General features: G+C 45.0%; 2 protein-coding genes and 1 long non-coding RNA gene across 5 annotated transcripts in view; 1 reads left to right on the top strand and 2 right to left on the bottom strand.

Moving 5' to 3' along the window:
* The window catches only part of WAPL (WAPL cohesin release factor), a 79,695-nt gene extending 69,890 nt beyond the window's left edge, over positions 1-9,805 (bottom strand). For 2 of the 3 annotated variants that reach the window (XR_006603278.1, XM_004765782.3), the window contains exons 1-2: positions 9,353-9,805; positions 5,894-6,414 (exon numbers count right to left, since the gene is read on the bottom strand). Coding sequence is in view for 2 of the 3 variants with exons in the window: in XM_004765782.3 (XP_004765839.1) it covers positions 5,894-6,392 (499 nt within the window). In the remaining variant the exon portion in view is untranslated. The remainder of the gene's footprint in view (positions 1-5,893; positions 6,415-9,352) is intronic. The other variant, XM_004765781.3, reaches the window with a different exon arrangement.
* LOC106007167 lies at positions 8,397-15,203 on the top strand. The gene is made up of 3 exons (XM_045069008.1): positions 8,397-8,414; positions 9,668-10,278; positions 14,484-15,203. The coding sequence occupies exons 1-3, from the start codon at positions 8,397-8,399 to the stop codon at positions 14,533-14,535; spliced, it is 681 nt and encodes a 226-aa protein (XP_044924943.1). The 3' UTR covers positions 14,536-15,203.
* Positions 15,204-16,269: 1,066 nt separating this feature from the next.
* Positions 16,270-21,582, bottom strand: LOC101684183. Its single transcript, XR_200442.2, has 3 exons — positions 21,522-21,582; positions 21,290-21,341; positions 16,270-16,301 (listed from the first exon to the last, which is right to left on the bottom strand). It is a non-coding gene; the product is annotated as an uncharacterized LOC101684183 (long non-coding RNA).
* Between the last annotated feature and the right edge of the window lie 2,316 nt (positions 21,583-23,898).

The raw sequence follows: 23,898 nt of genomic DNA, 5'->3' as shown, positions 1-23,898 counted from the left end.
TATATAACAAAAAATTAAAAATAGAAGATATTTATTACTTATAAAAATAAGGTCAGTTTTATTGACTAAGTATTATAACTACTTAGGCCAAAATTCTTATTAGAATTACTTAAATAACAACAAGAGAGAATCCATAATATGTTCCCATCAGTTATTTCCAACATCAAAAATGACTGTACAGTGACACTATTATTTTTTTAAAGATTTCTTTATTTGGGAGAGAGAGAGAAAGTGCACAAGTTAGGAAGGAGAAGAGGGAGAGAGAGAGAATCTCCAGCAGAATCCCTGTTGAGGAGTCCAATGCAGGACTTGCTCTAAGCCAAAATCAGGTGTCACCTCACTGAGAGCCACCTAGGTGCCCCAGTGACATGTTATTTTATTTATTTTTATTAACATATAAAGTGTTATTTGTTTCAGGCACGCAGGTTGACATATTTTAAATATAAGTCTTTAAATATGATAAAATTATGTTCATTCATGAAAAGAACACTGTGGATGTCTTTCATATCTTCTACTAGTAATCCAAATTATTCACTAAACTGTCCTTTACCCTCTATAAAATGGAAATAAAGCCTGGCTTACATAGTTGTGATTAAGGGTCAACTGATACATAAAGGGCTCAAAATAAAGTAGGAGCTAAATAAATAATAGGTCTTTTATCTACTTCTCTTAAAAAGAATTTTAGTTGCACCTGGGTGGCTCAGATGGTTAAGCATCTGCCTTTGGCTTGGGTCATGATTTCCAGGTCCTGGGACTGAGCCCCATGACAGGCTCCAAGCTCAGTAGAGAGTATGCTTCTTGTCCCTCTCCCACCCTGCTTGTACTTTCTCTCTCTCAAATGAATAAATAAAATATCTGAAAAACTGAATTTTAGGTACTACTTAAATATATTCTAAACAATATATTCAGTACCTAAATGAAAACTAGTAACTGTTCGTGATATTATACTTTCAGAATTCTTTAATAATCCTCATTAGACACCTATACTTTATCCAATAAGCAGATGAAAATCTCATCTCACCTCAGGAGTTCCTGGCCTACTTTAAGCTTTCAGGAATAGAATAATGCAACCCTTTATAAAAATCATCTTTAGTTCCTAATCAAAGTTCTTAAACTCCTGACAATAACATCCATCTAACACACAAACACTCAGTACAGCTTTAAGCAAATGGAAAAAAAATATATTGGCTACGAAACCAGTCATGCAAATTAAGATCCTATGCAGTAGTTATCTCAATATTTGGCAGGATGTGTAGACTGAATCCCAGCTGGCTGGCAAGGAAAGTGTGCCAAGTAGAAATATAAGTCTTTGCATACTTTATTCTAGAGTCCTGATTAAAAACCTGTAGCAGAAAGCACAAAGACGGAAAATGGAAACAGCCTCATACAAAAGGCAAGAGAAGCCTTCTTGTGACCCTAATACAGCCCTTTAAAGAACTTTTTAAAGAACATTCCACGACCTCATAATTAAAAGGGCAAACCTTTAGGTCCTGCTAAGGGCCATTTTTAAGCAGCACACCTGTTTAAAAACTCACTTTAATAGCAATCACAACTTAAGTATTTGCGTATAAAACACAAGTCCTGAATCTACACTGAAATAATCCAGGGAGGGGCACCTAGGTGGCTCAGAAGGTTGGGCCTCTGCCTTCAGCTCGGGTAATGGTTTCAGGGTCCCTGGGAGCCCCGCATCCGGCTCTCTGCTCAGCAGGGAGCCTGCTTCCCCCTCTCTCTGCCTGCCTCTCTGCCTACTTGTGATCTCTCTGTGTCGAATACATAAAATCTTTTAAAAAATAAAATAAAATAAAAATAATAATAATCCAGAGAGGGGTGCCTGGGTGGCTCAGCTAGTTAAGCATCTGCCTTTGGCTTGGGTCATGATCTCAGGGTACTGAAATGGAGGCCCAGGTCAGGCTCCCTGCTCAGTGGGGGCTTCTCTTCTCTCCCTTTGGTGTGTGGGTGCTCACTCTCTCTCCCTAATAAGTAAAATCTTTAAAAAATAACAAAAATAAAAATAATAATAATCCAGGAAGGAAGGCCTAGGTAGTTCAGTAGGTTAAGTGTCTGACTCTTGATTTCAGCTCAAGTTACCTCAGTGTCATGAATCAAACCCCACATCAGGCTTTGTGCTCAGGAGGGAGTTTGCTTCTCCCCCTATCACCCTTCCCACCCCCTCTCCCAAATAAATATATAAATCTTTAAAATAATCCAGGGAGTAGAGGATGGAAAGTAGAGTGAGTATGGAGCAAATGGGGCATGGAGAGACAGAAGAAGAGGGAGAAGCAGATTCCCCACTGAGCACAGAGCCCAACCTGGGGCTCAATCTCAGGATCCTGAGATCATGACCTGGGCCAAAGGCAGAACCTTAACCTACTGAACCACCCAGATGCCCTTAAGTTTTCTGTTTTTAAATGAAAAGTTAGGACATTGGGCACCTGGGTGCCTCCATCGTTGGGCATCTGCCTTCAGTTCAAGTCATGATCCTGGGGTCCTGGCATCGAGTCTCATGTCAGATTCCCTGCTCAGGAAGAAGCCTGCTTCTCCCTTTCCCACTCTCCCTGCTTGTGTTCTCTCTCTGGCTTTCTCTCTCTGTTAAATAAATAAATCTTTTTGAAAAAAAAGAAAAAAGAAAGAAAGAAAGAAAAGTTAGGACATTTAAGCAACTCAACCATTCCTTGCAGTTCTCATTTAGTCTGTAATCTTGCTTCTGGTTGTCTTTCCCATCAAACCTCTATTTGGAAAATGGCAACAATAATACATATCATCATGACCTCATTCTGCATTTCCTCTCCAAATAAGCCAGTTTTTAAAAGTACTCCCTCGAATGAAGTATAATAATATAGATAATGAAACAATTTTACCAATAGCTAAAAAATTAACCACATATTCCCCTACAGAGAAAGATATGCACCTAACACTTAATGCTAAGAGAAATTAGATATAGTCAATCTGAACCTTTTCACCGATTTGATATAATTCTACAGTGAAAATGTTCTGAATTCCATGGGAAGGAATTTAGCTAGTATGCTTTGAACAAACTTTATCCCAAAATTTCTCAAAGGCTCTTGAATAAAATGACCTGCAAGGGAGTTCTGAGACATTACATGTACAGTTTTATCTTGAGTCCAAAATTTTATCATTCTCAAGGATCTCTAATTCAAAAAAGGCTAGGAACCACTTTAGATTTATAAAGACTCCCTTTATCAAAAATTTAAGTTTGGGTTTCTAAACTTCAACTAAAACCAAAGGCTTGTTCAAGGACAGTAAAGACAGTAACAATGTGACAGACATAGTAAGAGTAGAGTCTAGAAACAGGGAAATGCCCAAATGTTAGAGGGCAGGAGCAAAAAAAAAAGGAAGGTCATAATGTACACAAGTATTTCCAAAACTATAATCAACTTATAAACATACAAACCTATAAATGGTTTTTAAGAACTTAGAATAAGGGGCACCTGGGTGGCTTAGCGGGTTAAGCCTCTGCCTTTGGCTCGGGTCATGATCTCGGGGTCCTGGGATTGAGCCCCACATCAGGCTTCTGCTCAGCAGGGAGCCTGCTTCTCCCCCCCACCCCCGCCTGCCTCTCTGCCTACTTGTGATCTCTCCCTATCGAATAAATTTAAAAAAAAAAAAAAAAAAAGAACTTAGAATAAGACTACCGTAAGAACTAAAACCATTCCTTTAAAGTTCCCTTCTTACCCTACTGGGGGCTGCCAGAGTTGCTGCAGCTCTGAGTGGTCAAAGGAAAAGAGAGGAAAAAAAAATATTCATAGAGCTACCTCATGCCCTTTCCACTAAGAATACCTCGTGAAGAAGGAAGAGGGACGGGGCGCCTGGGTGGCTCAGAGGGCTAAGCCTCTGCCTTCGGCTCAGGTCATGATCTCAGGGTCTTGGGATCCAGCCCCACATCGGGCTTTCTGCTCAGCGGGGAGCCTGCTTCCTCCTCTCTCTCTGCCTGCCTCTCTGCCTACTTGTGATCTCTGTCAAATAAAATCTTTAAAAAAAAAATAAAAGAAGGAAGAGGGACAAGATGTTCTTAAACATCTATTTATCTGTATTTTAGTACACATTTTCTCCTCATGAAACCATTCTAATGTTGTCTGGGCTCCCAGTCAGTCCACAGTATCAGCAGCAGAACTACAATTTAGCTGTATCAGACTGGGAAGCTAATATCTCATTTCTACAGAAAACTGTTTCCAGTTCCCACCTAACAACTTCTTATGGTGGTATGGACAGATACAGACCTAACATCAGCAAAACCATATAAGCAACTGCCATTTGTGTACATTTAATTTCTAAGTTCATATTGTTCCTCTACCTAGACATTCATCCTGCTGTTATCCTCTCCCTGCCAGTGACACCCTGCTCTCAAAAAGACAGCACCTGGAAAAGCTGTGTCTGCCTTCCTTGACCAGTTTTGTCACTTCCTCAGCCTCATCTTCCTTCCTCCAGGCTATGTGATCCACAGAGTGGATGAACTATCAGAGGACAAGACACAGCAGTAAGAACACTGGATAACTGAAGTGGAACAGCACTCCCACAGCCACAGTGGAGGGCACACATTATGTGCTCAACGTGTTAAAATCGCTAAGTGAATCTCACTCCAGTTGTGCCACTACCCAACCTTGGATAGCACTTGACCTCTTTGAGCCTCATCTATAAAGTAAGTAGACCTGAGTTAGTTTATTTTGGTTTAACAGTCCTATGATTACGTTTTTAGAAGCTGATCTGAGAAACAGTTTTTAAGCTGTTTTTTTAATGAAAGTTTATCCTAACCTTAAGTTTTAAACAATGCTTCAGAAGAAAATGTGGGCAAAGCATAAGGACAGCCAAATCAGAATTAACCGGCAGAATCAAGGGAATGACAATAACAGCTGGCTCGTCCTCTCATCCAAGGGTGAAAAAAAGAGTGAAAAATGTTCAGCATTTTTAGTAAAACTATGCAAGGCAAAGTCTTTTATTATACTGTTCCGAGGCACTTATATTAAGCCTCAAGTACAAACTCTTCTTAAGAATTCAGTACGAGGAAAAGTTTTGTCTTTATACAGATCTCTTTTCAAAATAAGAGATCTGTATAATCTTTTGTATCCCCAAACTTTGCCAGAAGTTGAAATCTAAGGTCTATTTTCAACTACAGTGCTATCCATCCTTGTCCTATTACTAATAAAGCAAGCATGCTCTCTCCTGCTACCTCCAATCTCAGTTCTTTGGTCTTTTAATTAATTATACTTTCATCACTTACTCTAAATCTCAAATCTTTTACAAAAGGACTAGGGGTAAAATGGACAAAATATATTGTTTTCTGAATGAATACTAGATGCCAGATTTACAAATTAGCACCTTAAAAATACAACTGGTTTTGTGGATTAAAATCTATTAATACAAGTTGCTAACCAGACTCCAAACAAATCTCAAATTGCAATCAAGTTCAATTCTTCAATGTTTCCACAATACCTCCTTAATCTTTCTAAACTAGTTTTGAAGGAAAGCCAAACACTCCTAAACTTAATCCTCAGTGTAAATGCTCATCCAATTTCCATTATCAGTAACAATACAAATCCTCCACAGTAACAGAAATGAGATACTGTGTGATGCTAACCCAACAAAAAGAGATGTTTCTTGCGGAAACGGAGTTACGGATATAAGAAAAACTGTTCCCAAAATGTACCATGAGTAACAGCCTGGAAACATTAATATCCAAGTTGCTTAAATAAAACTTCAACCCCCAAATGGTTTCTTTAAAGTTCTTAAGTCTCTTCTACAAAATTACCTATAGTCCCCATTAACCACAATTGCATAAAGAAAACACAAGAAGCACAGTATTTTAGAATTCAAAGCATTTAACTAAATGGTTTACACAAAGCTCTTCTGGCTCAGAATAAAGAAATTCAAAACTTACCTGAAGTCATTAATTTAGCACAGCTACTTTTGCTTGCATCATCTTCCAAGATTCGGTTTGTGCTCTTTTCTTTCCCAACCAAAGTTTCTTCCAAATGTAAGCATTTATCAGATACAACACTGTCTTCACCCACTGCATGACTAATTTTGCTATTAGCTTCAAGTACAGAAGTGACCTCTTCCAGCTGAGCAGCTTCACTAGATTCTGAATAAGTGGAACCCTTACCCTGGGCTAAATTCTTTGAAGAAACTGGTAGAGACTCATCATCACTATCAAATCCGAAAGGATCTCCAGTATTTTCTTCTTCCACTTTAGGTTTCTTCGGAATTTCTTGGATATCTGGTTTGAAATTGGGCCTCTTCTGCCCTAATTTAGCCATAAATGTGGTCTCTCCCCATTTTGTGCTAAGGGTGGTCCGTTTGTTGGAAAAGACTTCATCAAATTTTGAACTGCCATTTCCTCCTTTCCTACTGTATGTTTTCCCAAATCTGGATGTCATTTTGACACCTGTTTCATATTCTCTGTGGAAAAAAAAAGTAAGAATATATATATAATCACCAAATATGTAACAAATGTTAACACTGAATATAAAAATAAGAACCAGGAATTCTCCCCTTGGGGCTTTTCAAAACTGAAGATACAAACCTGTAAAATGGTTAAATACATATGAGAGGGCGTATAAAGGAAAGGGGTTCATTTTTTTATTCTACAGATTTCCAGATCTCCATTTCCTTCTTTCAGTGAGTACATATTCACAAACTACTTAGAAAGTAAGCAAGTATAAAAACTAATAACCAACTTATCCCCCAAACCAACTTAAGAACAGAACATCAACATTGTTGATAAACACTGAAACCCTTTTTTAGGTTTCAAATGAATCTAAGCACTATCCTTATAAATACAAGTTACCTTTACAAAAATAATCTCCATAGGTTATTACTCCTAATATAAAATCTTAAACACAAAACGTTGATTTTTTTCAGGATCTCAGAAATACCAAATAATTGACTAAATTAGGTCTTTGAAACTTCAGGGCATTTATTCAACTGAAGGGGAAAAAGTCAGAAAAATGGTACTATTTTCTCACGTATTAGAAACTACAGGCCCCCCCCCCCTTTTTTAAGGTTTTATTTATTTGACAGAGAGAAAGATCACAAGTAGGCAGAGGCAGGCAGGGGGAGAAGCAGGCTCCCTGCCGAGCGGAGAGCCTAATGTGGGGCTTGATCCCAGAACCCTGAGACCATGACCTGAGCAGAAGGCAGAGGCTTAATCCACTGAGCCACCGAGGCAACCCAGAACCTATAGCTTTTAAAACAATCTTAAAGGTTCTGATTCTTGGTCTAATGTTGGTTGAACTGCGACTTGACAAATACTCCCTAGTTGGTCATCTTCCTACTCACAAGGAACCATACTTTTTCTATCTTCTTTGTCCCTATAGTGCTGTGCTCCTTTGCTGAGTTACGTTTTCCTGAAGCTGGTGAACTCCAGCATACTAGACTGCTCTGATTATTAAACGAAGCAAAAGAAGCATATAACTTTATTTTCCACTCTGCTTTATAAAAGATAAATGCACTCATCTGATGTGCCTACATAATAACTACTATGAGAAAAAAAAATTTAGGACAGTAAATCAGAAGTAAAACGTTTTTAAAGCAAATTACAGTCCTTTTTAAACACTATGAATTCTTATCCATTTCCTACACTTTAACCTTCTAAAGTTTAAATACCGATATGTCAACTATATCTAGAAATAAAGAACTGTCTAGATTTTTTAGAGAAAATCTTTGTATCTTGAAATTTAAAATACGACAACTGGAAATACATTTGTCTTCTACTTTTGAATACGTTTTGATCTACATTTTAAACACATTTTCCTCTACTAACTTAAATTCTTGCAACTTACATCACTATAAACTTAGTTTTATATATATCCAGTAGAGGATTTTCCTCTCATTTTTGGTTAGAAACCAATTCTAATTTGACAAAGTAACTATCTGGTCATCATACAGCTCTCCGTTAAGAGAAAATAGTGTGAAGACCTTCTAATATGACAGAAAACCTTTTCCTGAGATCTATTTCCCATCTACTGTAGATTTACACTAAAGAATCATTCGTTCCTGTTGCATAAAGCCTAAACAAAACTAAGTATATCTGGCAGCTCTAAGTACAGAATAAAGCCCTGATCCACACACCTACATTTACACATACACCAACAAAGCTGGAACATTTTGTATACAATTACATGGTAGCGATCACCTAAAAATGTCAACTAAAGGCCAAACCAAAAATCTAGACTTGAACTCCTTTGGGCCCTGGAGGAAAACGGTCCTGGAACCACAAAGCGTTCACTGTTTCATGTTGAAAGTCTGTAAGCACTTGATATAAAGGAGTTAACTATATTAAGCAATAAGAAAATAATGCTTATGTTTTTTAAGAGTCCACCCTTATAAATATATACTAAAATACTAGTGAAATAACATCAGCAATTCTCTAGCTTTAAAGGATGTGGAACAGAAAGCATGTAAATGAGAAACATTTGGTTAAGAGTAACTATTGAATCTGAACGATTAATACACGGGTGATCATTACATAATACCCCCTACTTCTGACTTCCTTTAGTTTTCCATGTCTTTTTGGAAAAGTCACTAAACAGACAACTGTGGTAGCATTATCTACGCCTAGGGTGTAAAGCAGGTTTAATTCAAGTAAGTGTGCAGACACAGTTGACATTATATTTTAAGAATATCTCAAGTACATAGGCTGTCTTGTTCAGGTTTCAAACTCCAAAGACTTTCCTAACGAAAAAGGAAAGAATGATTCACAACTAAGTCTTTTTCGGTCGTTGGGCCCTTGCTTCTGCCCAAAGCCAGGTCGAATTTTCAGGAAAGTGCGCTAGGATGAAAAGTCCTCACAATTAACCCTCAACCAAGTGCAGCGTCTTTAGGATCCCCAAGAGCTTAGAGGCTTCCACTAAGAAGTGAAAGCCGGAGAGGGCGAAGCTAACCACCCAGAAATCCTCACCTGGGGGCGGTCGGTGCACCGGGAGGTGGCGGGGAGAGGCGGCCCCCTCCGGCTGGAAGCTCACGCAACTTTTCTCCTCCCCACCCCCACCGCCAGGAACGGGATGTAGCTTCCGACGCCCCGGAAGCCTCTGCGACTGAATCCCCAAAGCAGGGTAAGGCCTCGGTGGCGGCCAGGGGCGGAGAAAAGACGGCGAAGGACTCAGGGCTGAAACCAACGCACTTGACCGCGCTTGGGGAGGGAAGTAAATTAGAAGCCGCCCGGAAGGAACTCAGAAAAAGGAAAAATAAGAGAGGAAAAAGAGAGTTCCTCATGTCGTTTCCCTGCCCAACTTCCTCAGAGGCCGTGTAGGTGAGACAGCGAGACTTCCAGACCCCTACCTCCCCCACCCTCCCTGACTCGCTCCGGGCCTAGGCAGCCGCCCGAGACCTCACTTACCCTCGGCGCCTGGCGGGTGCTTTGGCCTCGGGCCGCCTCCGCCTCTCCTGCTCCCAACGGCCCACGGACGGGCGCGGGAGCCCCGCGCGGGAGAACAGGGGCGGCTTGTGCGCGAAGAGAGGCAAGGGGCTCCGCCACCGTCAGAACCCGCGACTCCGCTGTGGGTAAATAGGAAACCCGGTGGAGGAGGGGGGAGGAGCGGCGGCACCGCAACTTCCCTCCCCGCCTTGAGCGCCGCCGGCCGGGCCCGGGTCTAGGCCTCCCTGGCCGCCGCCGCTGGAGCCGGTACCGGAGCTCGCTACGTGCCCCCGCTAGGCCGCCGCCGCCTCCTGCGCCGCCGCTTCCGCCGGTGAATGGTCAGCGCTGGAGTTTGAACAGGGCCCTGAACCATCTCAACGCCATTTGCGCTCCCGGCCCCCACCTCCTTCCTCCAACAGCCGCTCGCTCCGTCACTCCGCTTCCCACAGGCCCCGCGCGGCCGTCCGACCCCACAGCCAATCGCGCGGCAGCTTACTCAAACCGCCGCGCAGGCGCCGCTCCCCGCATGCTCCGGCGCCCGCCATTGGTCCGGCCGCGGCGCCCGACGGGAGTTGTAGTCCCGGTCCGCGAGGTCCCTATACTCGGAGCGGGGCGCGGGAGCGGGTGGCGGGAGGAACGGTCGTGGCGGGTCTGACCCGCTCGGGCTCGGGAGCCAGTTTCAGCTCCCGGCCCTGCCGGGAGACCCAGGTGCTGCGGGGGAGAGCCGGGGCCTCAGTGCAGGCAGCTGTGTCAATCGTTTCCCCCCCAGGGACACGCCGGTGTCTAGGGAGGATGGGTTGTGCAGCTGCGCCAGGCCTGCTGGGGCCGCGGCCCGGGATCGGGGAGGTGGGGAGCTGGCGGCTCGGAACCGCCCTCAGCCCGGCCCGGCGGATGCTGGCCCAGCGCAGGTAACGACTGCGGGAACCGGGAAGCCCGATGCGCTGGGCAGGTAACGCCGCGAGTGATGTCGGCTCCCGCCCTTAAATGCTCCCCCTCCGACTCCTCGGCCGTACGTTCATAGTTCTCGGATCTCTCCCGCACCGGTTAAAAGTGACCCCGAGAATACTGGCTGATATTAAGGAATTATCGTTAACCTTGTTGGGTTTGATAACGATAATGTGGTTATGTAAGAACTAATTTTAAAAAATGACTAAAGTTTTGATGGGTAAAATGATTTCGAGTCTGGTATTTACTTGAAAGTAACTCCTACAAATACCGGGCGAAGGGGAATAAAAGAAACCAAGGGGGTGTTTTTCCGTTGTTGCGTGATACGTACACAAGGGCTCATTATTCCAGGCTCTCTAATGTTTCTGAAATTTTCCATAATGAAAAGTTTAGAGCAATGAACCAGTGATTGCCTCTGGGGAGGACAGGGAGGTGGGAGATGAAAGGGGGAAAGTGTTATTTACACTGTACGCTCTTTTGTGCTGTTCGGGTTCTTTTTCCAGATCAATGTATTACGTATTCAGAAAGTTGGAAATTTGGGGGTTTTCTGTCTTTTTTTTTTTAAAGCTTCAGTGGGAAAACAGCATTCTAAAAAGTAGCGCTATCAGTTTGTGTTAAGAGGTACGTGATTCATCTGTCCCGGACAGCCCTGTTGTTGGGTGGGTGGTTAATGGAGATACACCTGGGAAATTAGAAAACTAATTGGTTCTAGTGAAAACCCCGCCCCTTCTTCCACAAAAGGATAATGTGCTTTAAACGCGCCCAGAAGTTACCAAATTCCTCCAATATATTCAGAAAACTCCGAATAAAGAAAAAAAAATAGTTCAGAGATTCTGCAGCCCTTCCCAGTGGGAAGTTAAAGTGGATTTTAGCAGGCTGACTTGTTTGACTTTTGCAATATTGCTTACAAAATTTATATTCTGACATTTACAATTTCCCAAATATCACAACAGTACTTTCTCTTGATTGTTTCAAAATAAATAAACTTTTGATAGCTTTTGTGACTAGAAGTTATAACCAGGTCTGCATATTCCACTGTGGGCAGTATGTGCATGACTTGTATTTGGGTCAGTTTTGTCTTTTTTTAAAAAACCAGCATAGGATCTTATTTTATCTGTTTAGAGATTGCGAGCAGAGCAGAGGTGCTAGCTGCACTTACTATAATTATTTAGATGACAGAGTGGTGGGTGCTAATTAAGGGGTAATTATCATCAGAGGCAAAGGCTAAGATCAAAAAGCCGAAAGTGGTGGAGAGACAATTGCAGGATCTTCCTGCAGAAGTGGTGCTGTGAACCCTCCTGGACCAAAGGATGTATTCTTTATGACCTGGCCTGGTTATTTGGCTGGGTCAGTGACTCCACATGAGGCTTAAGTACAAGAAGTAATTTTTTATAGACAGAGACAATCCATGGAACCCATTTAGGGGCTTTTTGTGCAGTAACTGTGTTTGCATAGCATTAAATTCTTGCCACTCAAAGAGTGATCCCAGGTCAGCAGCATGGCATAATCTGGAAGCTTGTTGGGAATACAGAATTCCTGTCCCCAACTCCACTGAATCAGAATTGGTGCTTTTAACAGGATTCCCCAGGTAACTGGTCCACACAGGAAAGGTGGACAAGTCCTATTTTTTCAAGAATACCTATAGGTTTATCTAAACTCGAATCTTTTTTGTTACGATTCGGGAAGGAAAGAAGAGACCATTAAGAACCTATTATACAACAGATATGATGCCAGGCTCTTCATTTGCATCCCTGCTTGTTATCCCTGTTTTATAGGTGAGGAAATTGAGAGGTTGGCATTTGCTCAAGGTATGGTAACTAATGAGGAAGTCCTACATTTTCCTTTTTTTTTTTTTTAAGTTTTTATTTATTTGTCAGCAAGAGAGCACACAAGCTGAAGTGGCAGGCAGAGGGACAAGCAGGCTCCCTCCTGAGCAAGGATCTGCCCCCCCCCTCCCCGCTGCCGCCGGCCCCATGCTGGGCTCCATCCCAGGACCCCAGGATCATGACTGAGCTGAAAGCAGATGCTCAACCAACTGAGCCACCCAGCCGTCCCCAAACATTTTCTGAAACATTGGATACCCATTATTACTTACAGATACTGTTGAATCTAGTAGAAAATGGTACAGGATTTGAAAAGTGGAAAACAGTGCATGTGGGTGTAGTATGTGGAAGCTTAGTATGTTAATCCCGAACAGAGCTGTGCTGGGGCTCTCTGCTCTCCTCCTTTAGTGCCTCATACTAAAGACTGCCTATTCTAGACCCCCTCCAGGAGGAAGTTCAGACTGGGCCTTTAGGGAGCTCCATTCAGGTGGAGTACTACTTTGTTTCAGCCGAAAAAAGAAAATCCTGCAAAGAAAACTACTAGAAGAATCTGTCCTGCCATTGTTGTGTCTTTGTTCTAGCCCAGGCATGGGAATTATTAGAACTAGAGTTGCTAAATAGAGTTGTGTAATCTTTTTTTCTGATAATGGGTAATAAAATGTATCCCAATTTACAGAATTCAGAGAACTAGAAGTCAGAAATTACCACATTGGTTATAGGAAATTTTTCCTTATCTTTGGATGGGGAATAAAAATTATAAATCATATACTTGCATGTTGTAGTGGTGTGTTACAGTGCCCTACAAGATGAGGGCCAGGCCCTGCCCTTACCTCCCTAACACTCCCCAACCCTTCTCTCTTTTCAGTTAGTCTATTCCCACCCCCACCCCAGCCTATTTTACTTAAATTATAATACCCAGGGTGCCTGTGTGGCTCAGTTGGTTCAATTAAGCATCTGCCTTGGGCTCTGGTAAAGATCCCCAGGTCTTGGGATTCAGCACCCACCCCACCCCCAACCCTCCCACCTCCGCCAGGCTCCCTGCTCAGCAGAGGAGCCTACTTCTCCCTCTCCCTCTGTGCCTCCGCCTGCTTGAGCTCTCAAATAAATAAAAGTCTTTAAAAAAATAAAAATTAAAAATAAATTGTAAATTGTAACACCCCAGTCCAAAAATGTTCATTATTTCTACTTTATTTTTCTTCAGGGCATTTATCTCATCTAGTATATCACATTTTTGTGTTTGTATTATATATTTATCTTCCCTATGAGGGAAGGGATTATTATCTCCTGCTAAAACCCTAGCACATGGAAGAGTGTGTAGCACACAGTAGGTGCTCAACAAATACTTAAATGCTCCCCATTTATTTCCTTCTTTCATGTAAGATTGTATCTTGAAAGGAAAGAGACTTGAAACTAACAATAGTTTCCTATAACTGGTAGCACCATAAATAGTTGACTGGGTTTTCCCAAGTGGGGGAAGAATGCTTTCTGGAGTTATCTTTTGTTCTTGCTTTGGATAGGCTTTCATTCTGAGAATTGAGAAGATGAATATTACTATAATCACAATTACCTTGTTTTCCAGCATAATTGGAATATGTTCTCCAGAGATGGTGACATCCTTTGGGGAATAAGCTGCTGTCTAGGTAGTTGAAAGGCAAAGCAAGGCGAATTCCCTGGGGACATATTGCCTGACAAGGATTGGTACCCAGCAACCTCTAAAACTCTGGCTACCTGACCCTCATCTCCAAACAGCCACTTTCCCCTGGGCCCCTCACCCCTAATGCTCTATGGTATCCCCCCCCCCCCCGCCGCCCCACCAACAAAAACCCTCTTGGGGCTTCCCATCATCAAGAGTAAAACCCAAAATCATCTTGTGGCCTATAAAGCCATGGGCTATTGGGACCCAATACTCCTATCCCTTCCCACCTCACCCAGCCTGCCTCTATCTACTGCTAGAACCTGCCAAACCAGCTCCTGCCTTCAGGCCTCTGTTCCCTCGACTTGTCCTGGAGATAAGCACCTGACTCACTCAGTCACCTCTAAGGCCTCCACTCAGGTGTCTCCTCAGTAGTGCCTACCCTAACTGTGCTATTTTAGTTAAATCCCTCACCCTCCCAGCCAAGCACTCCATATCCCCTTTCCTTATTGTTGTTGTTTTTTTTTTCATGGTAAAATAATAAAAAATAAAAATAAAAAACCTATCTTCATTTTCATATTTTCAGGATATTTTATTGGGCACATAGAAATTTGGAATTTTTTTTATAACTTCCTGGTGGAATTGAAAGCTTTTTAAGTAATACAGAAGATCAATCACAAAAATCACCTGAATTTTCCATCCCTCCCTGTAGGCACACCATTTGTAGTGTGACTTTGCAGCTCCTTGAAGAATCTGGGCTGTAACTTGTAACTTGGGTTGGCCAAAAGAACATGGCAGAAGAGATACAGCTCTGAGCTGGAGTCTTAACGAAAACTTGAACGATTCCACATTCTTTCTTGGATCCCTGCCTCCACAAGGAGAGCAGGCCTGGGCTAGCCTGCTGGAGGAGGAGAAGCCACATGGAAAAGAGCTGAGGTCATCGTACACCAGTCAATAGTCAGCAGACCCCAAACATGCAAGCCAAGCCAGGATTAGCATAGCCACCTACCCAACCTGCAGCTGCCCACAGATGCCTGTGTGAGCCCACCTGGGGCCAGACCAACTGCCCAGATGACTTTAGACTCACGAGCAATAATAAATAGTTATTATGTTAAGCCTCTGCATTTTGGAGTGGGTTGTTACACTGCATTATTGTGGCAATAGATAATTGATGGTTAATGACCCCTCCTTTGGTTCTCAGGCTCAGAAAAGCCTTCCTGACTACCCTGGCAAACTAGCTCAGTTTCCCAGTCTATAATACCACTCTCCAAAATGATTTGTTTACTTTGTTATGGGTTTCCCATACTAGACTGTCCTTACATGTAAGGACAGAGGCCTTGTCCATTTTGTCCCCTGCTGTATGTCCTCAGTACCCAGCACAGTACTGCTCTGTTCCACTTCATGTCCACTGAGCACTAAAAATGTGGCCAGTCCAAGTAGAGATATGCTGAAAATATAAAATAGACATGGGGGTGCCTGGGTGGCTCAGTCCTTAAGCATCTGCCTTCAGCCTGGGTCATGATCCCAGGATCCTGTGATCAAGCCATTCATTGCACTGGGCTCCCTGCTTGGTGGGAAGCCTGCTTCTCCCTTACCCACTACCCACTACCCCTGCTTGTGTTCCCTCTCTCATTCTCTCTCTCTCTCTCAAATAAATAAAATCTTTAAAAATAAAATATAACACACTGGATTTTGTACTAAAAGGCTTAGTACAAAAAAAGAATAAAAGTATCTCCATAGGGGCGCCTGAGTGGCTCAGTGGGTTAAAGCCTCTGCCTTCAGCTCAGGTCATGATCCCAAGGTCCTGGAATCAGGCTTTCTGCTCAGCGGGGAGCCTGCTTCCTCCTCTCTCTTTCTCTGCCTGCCTCTCTGCCTACTTGTGATCTCTGTCCGTCAAATAAATAAATAAAAATCTTTAAAAAAAAAAAGTATCTCCATAATATTTACACCAAATACTGAAATAATATTTTGAATATATCAAATAGAATGTTAAAATTAATTTTATCTGTTTCTTTTTGCCTTTTTTAAAAGTGGCTACTAGAAAAGCAAGTTTGTAACCTTGACCATAATTCTTTTTTTTTTTTTTAAGATTTTATGTATTTATTTGAGATACATCAAGAGCGAGAATGAGAGAGAGGGAGAACAAATGGGGGGAGCAGCAGGCAGAGGAGGAAGCAGGCTCTCCACTGAGCAGGGAGCCTGATGCAGGACTTGATTCCAGGACTCTGGGATCATGACCTGAGCTGAAGGAAGACACTTAACTGACTGAGCCACCCAGGTACCCCCTTGATTATATTTCTATCAGATAGTACCAATACAGAATTTCAGCAAATATTTACCAAAGGAAAAGATTTTTTTAAAAGGCTTACCGAGGATGCCTGTGTGGCTCAGTTGGTTAGTGTCGGCCTTCAGTTAAGGTCATGATCCCAGGGTTCTGGCACAGAGTCCCGAGTCAGGCATCTGGCTCCTTGCTTGGCAGGGAGACTGCTTCTCTCACTGCCTGTTGTTCCCTTGCTTGTGCTCTCTCTCTCTGACAAATAAATAATAAATAAATAAAAGTTTATTTATTTATTTATGATTCACTAGGTTCTAAAAGTGAGGAGGGAGAGGACTTTCTAGGTTGAGGGGCTGCACGAGTCAGGCAGTGGAGGCCTGAGACCATTGGTGAGTTTCCTGAAAGGAAAAAAGGTTTCCTGAAAGAAATGACCTATTAAGCCACAAAAAGATATATAAGAACCATAAATCCATATTACTAAGAGAAAGCCAGTTTGAAAAGTCCATGTACTATATGATGTTTTGCAAATGGCAACACTGTAGCAGTTGGTGGTTGCCAAGGGCTTACAGCAGCAAGGTGGGAGGAATGAATAGGTGAAGTGCAGGGGAATTTTTAGGGGGATGAAACGCTTCTGTCTGATACCATAATTGTAGATACATGATACACATTTGTCAAAACCCATAGAAGTGTACAAGACAAAGAATGAAGCCTAATGTAAACTATGGACTTTAGTTAATACATCATTTGGAGGGGCGCCTGGGTAGCTCAGTGGGTTAAAGCCTCAGCGTCCTGGGATCAAGCCCCTCATTGCATAGGTGCATCGGGCTCTCTGCTCAGCCGGGAGCCTGCTTCCTCCTCTCTCTGCCTGCTTCTCTGCCTACTTGTGATCTCCGTCTGACACGTAAATAAATCTTTTAAAAAAAATACCTCACTTTGATTCACTGACTTAGCAAATATACCACACCAATTCAAGACAGTAGTAATAAACTATGGGAAGGGGTGGGAAGTATATGGGAATTCTCTGTATTACATGCTCAATTTTTCTGTGAACATAAAACTACTATTATTTTTTTTTTAAATCTATTTTAAAAAATGAATTCACCCTTGCACAGCTAGCTACCAAAATGATTTAAAACATAAATTTAACACACCACTTTCCTCTTAAAAAAAAAATTTAGTGTCTACCAGTGTAAGTTCACAACCACTATGATTGGCTTTGGTGTTTGGCTTTAGTTGTTGCCACTTTACCTCTCCCCATTTTCCAATTCATCTCCTCTCCAGCTAAACCAGACTCACCAATGGTCTCAGGCCTCCACTGCCTGACTCGTGCAGCCCCTCAACCTGGAAAGTCCTCTCCCTCCTCACTTTTAGAACCTAGTGAATCATACACCCTTGCATATAGTCAGTCATCCTCTAACCCCTGTTTCTATACATTCTAAATTAAAAGTATATACAGAGGCTCCTGGGTGGCTCAGCTGGTCAAGCATCTGCCTTCAGCTCAGGTCATGATTGGGGTCCTGGAATGGAGCCCTATGTTGGGCTCCCTGCTTGGCCCAGAGCCTGCTTCTCCCCCTGCCTCTCCTTCTGCCAGTCCCCCCACCCCCAGCACATGCTCACATGCGTGTATGCGTTCTCTCCCTCTCTCTCTCTCAAATAAATAAAACCTTTTCTAAATTAAATAAAAGCAGATACAGAAAACTGGGCATATGGAAGTTTGGAAAGTGGATATGGAAATGCTGAAAAAGAAGTCTGATAGCCACACGCGGGCTAGGGATTGATATCCTTGAGACGGAAACAGTGGGAGCAGAACAAGGCTATTTAATGTCAGTGAAGATCCCTTGGGCTCATATCCCAGGCAAGAGGTGGTGGGATACCATGCTGGGAGTATGATCCATCCCAGCAGTAAGGTGGTGTTCGCTGACTGCCTGTCTCCAGTGATAGGAGACAGGCTGTTGGACTGTCACCTGCTCTGAAAGGCAATCTGTCCCTCACTGCCTCTCACTCAAGCCAGGATGCCAGGGTGAGTCAATTTCAAGTATTTCGCTTCCAGGCCAGATGACAGCATGGCAGTGAGAGCTCCCTCTCCACCTTCATACAGTGGGGCCTCATCAGAATGTGTGAGAAGGCTTCTGGGTGATGAGTTTACAATGCAGATTTCCCCACATCTCCACCTTTCCGGGAATGTTCTATTTCTTTCATTTTTTAAATTTTACTTTATTATTATTGGATTTTAAGTAGGCTTCACGCTGGGCTCTAACACAGGGGTTGAACTCACAACTCTTAGATTAAGAGTCAGCCGCTTAACCAACTGTGCCACCCAGGCATTCCAGGAATGTTCTATTTCTGACCACTCTGCTAATGGGAAACTTATGGAATACTGAGCAAAGATAAATGACTCGCCCAAAATCATTCAGCTACTTAACAGGTGACTGTTTTTCTCCATAAGTCACAGGCATGAATCATATGTTACCCTGGGTCTTTAACATTGCACCAGGTAGAGGAATCCTATTTTTTTGCTGTCCTTTGCAGCCCGAGGATATCCAGGCCTGGCTGGAGGAGTGAGGATCTGTTTGAATCCTCAGGGGTGTTTAGAAAGGAAGTGACCAGGTTGGAGTCAGAATGGGCTAGTGCCTGCGGGGAATGTGTAAAGAACCTGGGCGATCATGTATCTTATGAGCACTGAGGGTAGAGGGGCAGGGCAGATGGGTGTTTACAAAATCAGATGTATGTACTAACCCCGGGCCCATGCACCTTGTCCTAACCAGGTGGTGTACAATCTCTTCCCACCCTGTCCATTGGGTCCTCCGACAGCATCCAAATGCTATCATGGGTGGTCATCTTCTACTATAAGCTGTTCTTCCTCTCTTCTCTGTATCACTCAACGTGCAGGGGAGTCCACAACTGGCACCCCGGGGCAGAGAAAATGCAGGAATTAGGATTTTTAAGAAATGCTTAGGAATAACCTGGGCTGGCATTTCTTCAGGTGACAACTCCGGCCTTTGGGTGCGTGGGAGGGTAAACCTCCCCCCTCAGTAAACCTCCCCCTCTTTATATCCGCACCCCCCCCCCCAGGCTGGCCCATAGTTTGGGCATTTGGGCAGCTCTGAAAATTCCCTGGGCTGAGGGGCCTCTCCCAGGGGAAGGGGAAAGAATTCCTTCCTTTGTGCGACTTGCTTCATTATGTATGAGTGTTGCTGGCTCCCATGGTTGAAAAATGATCGTTCCTTTATTGGGTTTTCCCAGCTTGAGGCAAAAGCTTTTGGAAGACCAGGCTGTGCCTGGGAGGATTTAGTGGATTAAAGAATACTGAAGTTGGGGAATTGTGGGGACCTGGCTGCGATCCAGGAGCACAATGGTGCCTCGGTCACCTTCATAGCCCTCCCCGGCACACACGGTTCCTGTGGCACGTGGAGTCAGACCTGTACCATTGGGACCCCAAATCCGGTGAGGGCACATGCCTCATTTTGCTGTCACCCGCAATGACAGGTGGAGAATACATGATGTCCCCGCGCTAGAAAGAGCAAGTTAATGCCTTGTGTCGTCACAGCTTACTTTCTCAATGTGAAGGGCTTCAAACAGTGCACGGCCGAGTGTCAGCCCTCCCGAAGTAACCGCGGGTACTATTATCATCGCTAGCAGCTGGGCTGGGCAAGGAATCCGACTTGATAACATTTTGGCAATAACCGTGACAAACTATCGAATGTAGACAGGGAAACTCACGCCAAGACTTTTGAAAAGCACCGGCTACGACACCCCTCTGGGTCCTCCGCAGGCGCGGTAGCCGAGCATGTTATGCTCGGGCCAACTGGCCAGAGACACCCAACCTCGCGGTGGTCAGGGCTACCCGAGGACACCCGGAACCTTAGCGGCCGCTTGCGGGAGGAGGTTCCAGCTCAGCAGGACTACAGCCTAGGAGGACCTAGGCGGGGCCTGGCCTTGGCTCCGCCCGAGCGCGGCTCAGTCCGCTCTCCACCTGAGACCTGGATTCCCCAGTGCCAGGCGGGGGCGGACGGCAGTGCAGTCGGAGCCCTCAGTCTGTACGGTGCAAATAAGGTTTTCTCTTTGGGAAAACTTCTCCAAGTCCTGGGATCCGTGCACAAAACGGTCTCTTTTAAAGCGAGTAGCCGGGGCTGTGTAATAATTTACCCGCGTTTGTCTACGCCCACCTGCCTGTCTCTTTTAGACCGACAAATGTTTACCCTGTTCCCACCCAAGTCTAATGCCGGTTTGTTTATTAATCCCAGAGGTTTCAACCGCCTTTCAGTGAGAAAACCCGGCCCAGAAAGAAGCTTCGAGACATTAACATTTCAAATGAAAGAGCTCGGGAGTTGTGGGGGTGGGGAGCGGAGAGGAGGCAGGTGCCCTTATCAGCTTCTACCCGGGGCGGGACCTGATATTTACAAGACAGAAGGCTCCGCTTGGGACCGCCTTTGTTGTGCGGATGACCTCGCGGGCACTTCCTAGACTGATCGATGGCCCAGGGACTAAGCGGGGCTGTCCGGCCTCGGCCCAGGGAGCGGAAGCGGAGTGATGAGCAAAGGCCGGTCCAAGAGTTGCACCCGCCCAAGAGCGCGTGGGGGCTGCCTTCCCCCGAGCGCACCCGCTCTGCTGTCCCGCGCGGTGCTCTAGAGTCGTTGGGAAATCTGTAGCGGTGGTGGGATTGGCCCGTCCACCCCCGCCTGGGCTTTGATATCTTTATCTGAGATTTCTGAGTCCAAAAGGGTTTGGCCGGCCCTGCGCCTGCCCCGATGGTGTGGACACCCGGCACCGTCACGCCTCCCTCTTTCTGAGTCCTATCGGGGTGCGGCCTGTAAAGCTCCCGGAAGGAAGTGTGGGCACCAACCCGCGGTCCGGAGCCTGAGGCCGCCTCGTGGCGCCTCACGAGCTGTAGTGCCCACCCAGCCAGGCCTTGCGCTACCCGAGCCTTTGCTGCCAGGTGCACGATTCCTGCCGGTCTTTGCAGCGCTCAGGTCTCCCGCGCTCACTTCTGCATTGCTTCCTCTGTCTTGCTGAAGCTGACATACACAACCAACCTCAGGCTTCGGAGACCAGAACCTCTTCTCCGCCCGCAAATTCCCTGGTTACCCCTAATAGCACTCTACGATGAAGTTGTAATCGCACCTATAATAGCTGTGTGCCCTCTGCTTCCCCAAGCCTTGGCTTCCCTCTGTCCAGGACCCAGGGTCCAGGGGCCCGGGTCTCGCCTACAGAAAAAATGTGTGCACGCAGTCTCCCATACTCACCCCAGGCTGTGCATCCCTCCTCTGGAATCTCAGAGGTACCTTTGGAGGACACCTGGGGTTGTGGAAAGGGAATGACACGTCAGTTTTGGTAAAAGGAGGGCAATTCATACCAATCCTCCTCCCCCCTCCAAAAGGGTTTTAGGAGGCAGCTGTGAGTTAGGGGGCCACGCCACTGCGGGCTCTGTCGATAAACTGCAAGGTCTGATCGAAGGCAGCTTCTGTTTTATCTCACCCTGTCCAGGAGCTGCGGTGGGTCTCCTGACATCGCAGACTCTTCAGTAGTGCCAACCTTTGAGAAAAGGATATGCTCTGTTAACTCCGTGCCCTGAAAAATGCGCTTGCTCTCCCAATTCTGCGCCAAGTTTCAGGCTCCAGGCCATGAAAATTTGTCCAGGCCCAGGCTTAAGAATCCTGTTCCAGAACCTCCCAGGCTCCAGTTATCTGCTTAGCCTCCTTTCTCCTGTGGAGCTGGCTTACTTGTTCTTCCTCAGCAGGTCTCTGGGCTGTGCAGCTTCAGTGTTTTTGTTAGCTGCCCGCAAGAGTGCCCCTATTTGAAGTTCTTTCCCCAAGCTCTCCACCCTTCACCAGAGCCAGGGGTGATCACCTCCCAACTACTCCAGCAACTGGTTGAACCTACTGACCTGGAGCCTGCTGCTCCACATTTTGTCTTGGCTGGGTTTGTCTCAGTCCCCATGACTGACATTAGCTGGGACAGGGCCTTGACATAGCTCTTCTCTGTACCCTCTCCATTCTCTTAGCCTAGCCCACTCCCAGAGTTTATCAAGTTGTACAGGCGACTTTAGGACCCATGTGATAATATCACCTGCAAAATAATCTCTCAAATGCTGCTTAAGTGCCACCAAGGAAGGTATAAAAATCCACTCCGCCCTCCTGCCCAAAGGCACAAGGAATACATACTTTTCTTAAAAAATTTATTTTTAAGAGTTTATTTATTATTTGACAGAGAGTGACTCAGGGAGAGAGGGAATGCAAGCAGGGGGAGTGGAAGAGGGAGAGGCAGGCTTCCCGCTGAGAAGGAATCCCGATGCAGGGCTCCATCCTGGGACCTTGAGATGATGACCTGAGCCAAAGGCAGACACTTAATAACTGAACCACCCAGGTGCCCCAAGAGTCTCATGTTCTCCCAACTGAACCAGCCCGGGTCCCTGGCAGACAGAATAAATTCTTTTTTTTTTTTTTTAAGATTTTATTTATTTGACAGAGAGAGACCACAAGTAGGCAGAGAGGTAAGCAGAGAAAGAGGGGGAAGCAGGCTCCCTGCTGAGCAGAGAGCCCCATGCGGGACTTGATCCCAGGACCCTGAGATCATGACCTGAGCCGAAGGCAGGGGCTTAACCCACTGAGCCACCCAGGCGCCCCTTTGCCCATTTCTTGATTGGATTATTTGTTCTTTGAGTGTTGAGTTTGCTAAGCTCTTTATAGATTTTTGATACTAGTCCTTTATCTGATATGTCGTCGAAGGCAGCGACTTAACCCACTGAGCCACCCAGGCACCCCACATGGAATAAATTCTTAAGCTTCCGAAACTTTGTGGGGATTCTTTTGCTTAGGACAAGCAGCAGGGCTGGAGAATGTTGTGCCCAAGTTTTCGCATCCGAAAGACCACCAAGGAGCCAAGCACCAGTGCAATCACATGAGGGTTTATTTGACAAGCTTAAGCTTGGGCCCAAGTACAAGCGACACAGCGGAGTAGGGACTTGGACCCAGAGCATAGGTAAGGCATGGGTATTTATGGCTTCCGGGAACTAAAGCAGGGTGGGGGTCTTTAGAACTAAAGTAGGGTGGGGCTTCCTGGAACTAAAGCAAAGTAGGGGAAAGTTTAGCCCTTGGGCACAGGGTCTGAGGTGGCTGTTTATGTGGAGGCTAAACCTGAGGTGGGATGGCCTTGATTTTTCTCGGCCTCCACATTTCCTCCTGAACAATTTTGACCCTTAAATCTTTAAGGTTGTTGAATGTGGAAAGTCTCATCTTCTGTAACTTCTTCCTACTGAGTAGGGGCGTAGAGTTGTCCCTACCTACTCGGGTCATCATTGATCAGTTGGGGAAGGTATAGGGGAGTTATGAAAGACAGAGGCAGCTGAGTCCAGGGGTTTAAATCCATCATTAAAGGAGAGAGGGACTGTTTAAAGTGCTAACCTGAGTAGGTCAGGACCCAAGAAATATTTTGTGATCATCTGGAACATCAAGATGGCTGCACTTATGCTAGGGCTAGACTCGAGATGGGTACAGCCTTGTTTTTCTTGGCCTCCACATTTCCCCCTCAGAGGAACCAAAGGTAGGACCCAATCATGGGTCCGAGCTGGCCTCAGTAACAAGGTAGGGAGTCTTGGAGGTGGGAGTGGTCAGGATCTCGATGTAGGTAGGGTTCCTTCCAGTGAGGCTCCGAGTTTTCCACTTGGCGGCAGTGCTCTGTCTCTGTCTCAGCGTGGGCAGATAGGATCTCTGCGTGGGCTAGACAGACTGTAATGCCTGTAATGACTGGAGTACAGACTAATCAGTCATTGTTAAGTAGGAGGACCTGATAACCCGTCACGCCGGTGTTTGTCATCCACCAGTCTGGTGGAGTCCGGAGAAGGCCCCTAATAGCG

Source organism: Mustela putorius, unplaced genomic scaffold (genome assembly GCF_011764305.1).
Source record: "Mustela putorius furo isolate JIRA1106 unplaced genomic scaffold, ASM1176430v1.1 tig00003909_pilon_pilon_pilon, whole genome shotgun sequence".
Lineage (NCBI taxonomy): Eukaryota > Metazoa > Chordata > Mammalia > Carnivora > Mustelidae > Mustela > Mustela putorius.
This window is presented reverse-complemented; position numbering and strand designations above follow the sequence as displayed.

Bases quoted from the DNA above. Each gene is read 5' to 3' on its own strand.
- LOC106007167 (XM_045069008.1), top strand. The intron at 10,279-14,483 runs GTAACGACTGCG...CCCTCCCTGTAG, and splicing joins CGGATGCTGGCCCAGCGCAG to GCACACCATTTGTAGTGTGA.